The sequence below is a fragment of the Symphalangus syndactylus genome, chromosome 20 (assembly GCF_028878055.3).
Source record: "Symphalangus syndactylus isolate Jambi chromosome 20, NHGRI_mSymSyn1-v2.1_pri, whole genome shotgun sequence".
NCBI classification, from domain to species: Eukaryota; Metazoa; Chordata; class Mammalia; order Primates; family Hylobatidae; genus Symphalangus; species Symphalangus syndactylus.
Window position 1 is genome coordinate 45,931,674 of NC_072442.2, and position 7,366 is coordinate 45,939,039.

General features: G+C 48.9%; 1 protein-coding gene across 8 annotated transcripts in view; it reads right to left on the bottom strand.

Moving 5' to 3' along the window:
- The window catches only part of LOC129469657 (uncharacterized), a 29,227-nt gene that overhangs the window by 20,715 nt on the left and 1,146 nt on the right, over window positions 1-7,366 (bottom strand). The window contains exons 2-4 of one of the 8 annotated variants that reach the window (XR_010118221.1): window positions 7,247-7,293; window positions 6,649-6,833; window positions 4,293-5,487 (exon numbers count right to left, since the gene is read on the bottom strand). Coding sequence is in view for 1 of the 8 variants with exons in the window: in XM_063629273.1 (XP_063485343.1) it covers window positions 6,790-6,833; window positions 7,247-7,293 (91 nt within the window). In the remaining 7 variants the exon portion in view is untranslated. Of the gene's footprint in view, window positions 1-4,292; window positions 5,587-5,680; window positions 6,834-7,246; window positions 7,294-7,366 lie in introns of those variants that run through there. The other 7 variants (XR_010118218.1, XR_010118219.1, XR_010118215.1 and 4 more) reach the window with 7 other exon arrangements.

Here is a 7,366-nt window from a genome sequence, read left to right on the forward strand (position 1 = left end):
GCCACCTTTTCATTTTTCTGAGACAGAGTCTCACTGTGTCGCACAGGCAGGAGTGCAGTGGCGCGATCTTGGCTCTCTGCAGCCTCAACTTCCCTGGCTCAAGTGACTTTCCCATCTCAGCCTCCAAGTAGCTGGGACTACAGGAGTGTGTCACCATATATGGCTAATTTTTTTTTTTTTTTTTTTTTTTTTTTTTTTGAGACAGAGTCTCGCTCTGTCGCCCGGGCTGGAGTCCAGTGGCGCAATCTCGGCTCACTGCAAGCTCCGCCTCCCGGGTTCACGCCATTCTCCTGCCTCAGCCTCCGAGTAGCTGGGACTACAGGCGCCCGCCACCGCGCCCGGCTAATTTTTTGTATTTTTTAATAGAGACGGGGTTTCACCGTGGTCTCGATCTCCTGACCTCGTGATCCACCCGCCTCGGCCTCCCAAAGTGCTGGGATTACAAGCGTGAGCCACCGCGCCCGGCCGGGCTAATTTTTTTTTTTGTTGAGACGGAGTCTTGCTCTGTTGCCCAGGCTGGAGTGTAGTGTAGTGGCATAATCTTGGCTCACTGTAGCCTCTGCCTCCTGGGCACAAGCAATTCTCCTGTCTCAGCCCCCCAAGTAGTTGGGATTACAGGCACCCGCCGCCATGCCCAGCTAATTTTCGTATTTTTAGTAGAGATGGGGTTTCACCATGTTGGCCAGGCTGGTCTCGGACTCCTGACCTCAGGTGATCTGCCTGCCTCTGCCCCCCAAAGTGCTGGGACTACAGGTGTGAGCCACCGCACCCGGCTTATGGCTAATTTGTAAACTTTTTGTAGAAAGGAGGTCTCACTATATTGCCTAGGCTGGTCTCCAACTCCTGGGGTAAAGTGATCCTCCTACCTCAACCTCCCAAAGTACTGGGATTACGGGCATGAGCCACTGCACCTGACCTTAATTTAACTTTTTGAATAGGTAATATATGTACATGTTTCAACAACCAAAATGAAATATAAAGAAATTCACTGGAAAGTTCCGTTCCCACCCTGTCCTTGCCTACCCCCCCAACAGGATTCCCCAGCTCCCTATAGGTCACCCACTGTTATGACTTTCCGTATGCAAATTCAAGCAAATATAAACATCGATTTTTATTTCCACCTCCCTTTCATTCATTGGCTATGATACTACCACTGTGTAAAGCTCTTTTCTTTTCTTTTATTTTTTTGAGACAGGGTCTCACTCTGTCACTCCTGCTGTCTCACTCTGTCACCCCTGCTGGAGTGCAGTGGCACAATCTTGGCTCACTGAAGCCTCGACTGCCCCAGCTCAAGCAACCCTCCCACTTTAGCCTCCTGAGTAGCTGGGACTACAGGTGCGCACTACCACGTCCAACTAATTTTTGTATTTTGTGTAGAGATGGGGTTTCACCATGTTGTCCAGGCCGGTCTCACATTTCTGCAAGTGATCTGTCCCCTTTGGCCTCCCAAAGTGCTGGTATTACAGGCATGAGCCACCACACCCAGCCTCCTCTACCTGCCTTTCTTTCAAAAAAGATAACATACTATGTACACTGTTCTGAACCACATTTTTTTTTTGAGATGGAGTTTCACTCTTGTTGCCCAGGCTGAAGTGCAATGGTGCTATCTTGGCTCACCGCAACCTCCGCCTCCTGGGTTCAGGTGATTCTTCTGCCTCAGTCTCCTGAGTAGCTGGGATTATAAGCATGTGCCACCACGCCCGGCTAATTTTGTGTTTTTAGTAGAGACGAGGTTTCTCTATGTTGGTCAGGCTGGTCTTGAGCTCCCAACCTCAGGTGATCCACGGTCCTCGGCCTCCCTAAGTGCTGGGATTACAGGTGTGAGCCACCGTGCCTGGCCTTTTTTTTTTTTTTTTTTAGATGGGGTCTTGCTCTGTCACACAGGCTGGAGTGTGGTGGCACAATCACAGCTTACTGTAGCCTCAACTTCCCCAGCTCAAGCAATCCTCCCACCTCAGCTTCCTGAGTAGCTGGGACTACATTCATATACCACCATGTTGTCTTTTTTTTTTTTTTTTTTTTTTTTTTTACTTTCTGTAGAGACGGAAGTCTCATTATGTTGACCAGGCTGGTCTTGAACCCCTGGACTCAAGTGATCCTCCTGCCTCGGCCTCTCACCTTGGCCTCCCAAAGTGGTGGGATTATTGGCGCGAGCCACTGCACCAAGCCTGTACCACATTTTTGTTTCAAAATACATCCTGAAGATCTTTCCATTTTTCTTGGCATCCTCATTTTTTTTTTTACAGCTGCATAGTTTTCCATTGTGGGGCTATATCATAATTTATTGAACCCTTCACTGTCCAATATAGTAGCCACACATGGTTACTTAAATGGAAATTAATTAAAATTAAGTAACATTTATTTATTTCCTTAGTTGAACTAGCTACAGCTTGAATACTCGGTAGCTACGAGTGGCCAGTGGCTGCCATATTGGACAGGGCAGATAGAGAACATTTTCATCATTGCAGAAAGTTCTATAGGACAGTGGTTTAACTGATCCCCTAAAGTTGGACAGTTAGTTTGTTTCCAGTTCTCAGGCAGCTTGGGGATGATGGGGCCCATCCCTGGAATGCAGCAGAGCTGGGTGAAAGCTGCACTGGGAGTTCTGGGCCTTCAACCTCAAACCTTGCGACCTGGGAGGCTCCTGCAAGAGGAAGGCTTTTGGATTTGGGGCAGAGGCTTGACCAGAGTCTGGAAGAGAAAGTGGCCCTAAAGAGCAGGCCTCCTCGGAGGTTGCAGTGAGCCGAGATCGCACCACTGCACTCCAGCCTGGGCAACAGAGTGAGACTCCATCTCAAAAAAAAAAAAGAAAGCAGGCCTCATGCTCAAACCTGACCTTTTACTCTCTCCCTCCGGGCCTGCCAAAATGCAGCTCTGTTTCTTTCACTCAATATTTAGCAGATACTTCTTGAGTAACTCCCAAGGATGGTGTCAAGTCCTTCACTGGGGATGTAGGTATGAGAAAGACACAGTCCCTGCCTTGGAGAAACCCGCGGCCCAAAGAAAAAGACAGATCATCACCTGCTCTGTGACCAGGACTTTCAAAGAGTCATTACCTAAGATCAAAAGGCCTGATATTAACCTGTTCGTGAGGATTTGGGGAAACAGGTGATCTCATCCGTTGTTGGGGATTGTAAATTGGTACAAAATTTTTGGAGGGCAATTCTGTGAAAACCTATAAAACATTTAAGAGTACATAATCTTTGACCCAGAATTGCCATACTTATAAATTTATTTTACACACACACATATGTCTGCAAATATATGTACTAAGATATTTCCTGCAATTAGCATTGTTTGTAGTAATAAAAGGTGGACATACATAAATATCCACTAGGAGGGGAATGGTATGTAAATTGTGACACACCATATGATGGAAAACTATGTTGACTATCTACAGGCAGGTATATTATGACATGAAAATAGCAGGTGCTGAACAGTGTAGAGTGTGTGCTATCATTTGTGTCACACACACACACAGCATATGCTCCAAATATCTCTGCAAAGATACATTAGAACTGTTAAGAGGCCAGGCACAGTGGCTCACACCTGTAATCCCAGCACTTTGGGAGGCCAAGGCGGGTGGATCACTTGAGGTCAGGAGTTCAAGACCAGCCTGGCCAACATGGTGAAACCCCATCTCTACTAAAAATACAAAAATTAGCTGAACGTGGTGGCACACACCTGTAGTCCCAGCTACTCAGGAGGCTGAGGCAGGAGAATTGCTTGAATCTGGGAAGCGGAGGTCGCAGTGAGCTGAGATCATGCCACTGCACTCTAGCCTGGGCAACAGAGTGAGACTCTGTCTCAAAAAAAAAAAAAAAAAAAAAAACTGTTAAGAGTGGTTGCCTCTGGGGAGGGAATGGGCAACAGAGCAACAGGGAGGCTGATTGGCAAGAGATCTTTCCTTCCTTCCTTCCTTCCTTCCTTCCTTCCTTCCTTCCAGACAGAGTCTTGCTCTGTTGCCCAGGCTAGAGTGCACTAGCGCGATCTTGGCTCACGGTACCCTCTGCCTCCCAAGTTCAAGTGATTCTCCTGCCTCAGTCTCCCGAGTACCTGGGATTACAGGCACCTGCCACTACGCCAAGCTAATTTTTATATTTTTAGTAGAGATGGGGTTTCACCATGTTGGCCAGGCTGGTCTCAAACTCCAGACCTCAAATGATCCACCCACCTCAGCCTCCCAGAGTGTTGAGATTACAGGCGTGAGCCATCGCACTTGGCCAGGAGGGACTTTACTTTCTTTGCACATGCTTTTGCACTTTATTTCTCTTTTGAACTGTGTAATAACCTTTTTCCTTTTTTTTTTTTTTTTTTTTTTTTGAGGCAGGATCTTGCTCTGTTACCCAGGCTGGAGTGCAGTGATGCGATCTTGGCTCACTGCAGCCTTGACCTCTCAGGCTCAAACAATCTTCCCACCTCAGCCTCCCGAATAGCTGGGACTACAGGTGCGCACCATCATGCCCAGATTTTTTTTTTTTTGTAGAGATGGGGTCTCACCATGTTGCCCAGGCTAGTCTTGAACTCCTGGGTTTTAGCGATCTTCCCTCCTCAGCCTCCCAAAGTGCTGGGATTACAGGTGTGAGCCACCATGCCTGGCCCCTTTTTCTTTTTTCCTCAAGACGGAGTCTTGCTCTGTCACCCAGGCTGGATAGCAATGGCGTGATCTGGGCTCACTGCAACCTCGGCCTCCTGGGTTCAAGCCATTCTCCTGCCTCAGCCTCCCGAGTAGCTAGGATTACAGGCACGCGCCACCACACCTGGCTAATTTTTTGTATTTTTAGTAGAGATGGGGTTTCACTATGTTGGCCACACTAGTCTCGAACTCCTGACCTCATGATCTGCCTGCCTTGGTCTCCCAAAGTGCTAGGATTATAAGCGTGAGACACCACGCCCAGCCCCTTTTTCCTTTTTTTTTTTTTTCTTTTTGAGACGGGGTCTTGGTAGGCCAGGCTGGAGTGCAGTGGCGCCATCTCAGCTCACTGCAACCTCCTCCGCCTCCCAGGTTCAAGCGATTCTCCTGCCTCAGCCTCCTGAGTAGCTGGGACTACAGGCGCGTGCCACCACGCCCGGCTAATTTTTAGTATTTTAAGTAGAGACGGGGTTGTGTTAGCCAGGATGGTCTCGATCTCCTGACCTCGTGATCCTCCCGCCTCAGCCTCCCAAAGTGCTGGGATTACAGGCGTGAGCCACCGCGCCCGGCCTCTCGTTTTCCGTTTTTAAGGAGGCTTCTACTGAGTAATGGTGAAGGGGAGAGAAGAGATCCCTGGGGAAACCTTATCAATCACCTGGGTTCTGAATATCCCCAGTGACTGCACTGAAGGTGACAACCGTCCAGAAATGTCTCCGCTGCGGTGAATCCATCCATCGCCCCTCGAAGCCTTGCCCTATCTTGGCTGTCATACCGTCAGTGGCCAGCAGGGGGTAGCACAGATCCACCAATGTGTTAGTCTCAAGCTTCAGTCACCCCTTCTAGGATTTCCTCCTCTGTGGGCCAAGATGGGAAAGATACCTCCCGCCAAGCCAATGAAATTTACTACGTAATAATTGATTCCATCTTCTCATTTTTTTTTGTAACTCACAGATCTGATCAGCATGAGAGAGAGAGAGAGAGAGACAGAGAGAGACAGAGAGAGAGAATGAATGTAGGCTTGCAGAAACAACAATTTTCCACAGAAGAGGTGTTACTTAGCCCAGCTTTATTTCACCAGGCCTTGGGTGAAGAGTGGCTGGCAATGGCTTGAGAAGCCCCCAGGATTGAGGATACAGTCTGGTAACTACTGCATTCGTGGCTGCCCGCCTGGCTTGGGTTTCCAGCTGCAGGGCATGCTCCTACCCTTCTCTTTTCCTCTCACAGAAGTAGTTCTGGGCAAGAGGAAGCATGAACAGCTGGTCCCATAGGATGACTTGAAGCAGCCACTCTCCTAGAGAGGTTAAAAGTCTGTGCCTCGCTAGGCTGCAAGCAGCCCAAAGACCGAGGCATTTCTCATCTGCCACAGAATCCGCACGACCCAGCACAGTGATGGGCACATAGCTGGTGCTAAGTAAAGGTATATTGTTTAATTGAAAGAGACAGCCATTGAGGAATCAGGGAATCCATTCTTTAAAAAAATGTGTTTTTTTTTTTTCATTAAAAAAAAAGTCTTCCAGGCTGGGTGGGGTGCCTCATGCCTGTAATCCCAGCACTTTGGGAGGCCGAGGCAGGCGGATCACTTGAGGTCAGGAGTTTGAGACCAGCTTGGTCGACATAGCAAAACCCTGTCTCTACTGAAAATACAAAAAATGAGCTGGGTGTGGTGGTGCGTGCCTGTGGTCCCAGCTACTGAGGAGGCTGAGACTGGATAATTGCTTGGACCTGGGAGGTGGAGGTTGCAGTGAGCTGAGACCGAGCCACTGCACTCCAGCCTGGGCAACAGCGAGAGACTCTGTCTTAAAAGAAAAGAAAAAGTCTTCCACAACAGTTATCTTATAGAGACAAGAAGAAGAAGAAAGAAGAAAGAAGGAGAAGAAGAGGAGGAGGTCCTAGCTAATCTGAAGGGCAAGGACCCAAGGGCAAGGCTCTGGTTTGTCTGAGACGGAGAATATGGCAGTGTGCAGGGAATGGATCATTTTCCCTGCATGCCCAAGGAGAATCCTGCTTTGACTCACCTTGGAGGTCCTTGGTCAGGCCACGAAACCAGTGATCACATCTCTCACCCATCTGGGGTGCTGGTGACCTTGGCAGAAGAAAGGCTTAAACCAGGTCAACCTGGGGGAAGGGGCTGGCTCCTTCCAGGGTCTTCCTCCAGATTAGATGTTAACTTTCCGTCTCTTGCTTAGTCTCGTCAGTGGCTCTGAATGTGAGGGCAGAAGGAGGAGGATGCTGTCAGGGGAGGGGACACTAATGGCTCCTGACCTGGCCTAGAGATAATCCGGGGCTCCTTCAGCGGGCCCTCCCTCCTCAGTGCCCTGGAAGTGTAGGGAGGGGTCAGTTGGGGATCCCCACAAATTAAATGGGGAATGAGAGGAGCAACTGAAAGTCTCAAATTCAGGCTATAGATGGGACCCCAGCCCCCCATACTCTCCCATCCTACATGAGATGGGCAGTGGAGGGCCAGGACAGCAACTCCAAGCCAGTGTAGGTTTTGGAGGTAGACAGTGAGGAGTCTTGCTTCTGTCCTTTGTTAGCTGAGTGCCCTTGGACAGCTCACTTACCTACTCTCAGCCTCAGTTTCCCCATCTCTAAAATAAGGCTACCAATACCTACCTTCTCTGGCCATTGTCCGGATGAATGAAAGAGCTCTGGAAGTATTTCTGTAATTAGCAGACATCAGAGATTGTTATTCTCCAAGGTGAGAGGCCCCTCTAGATCCCTGGCAGTGACAGT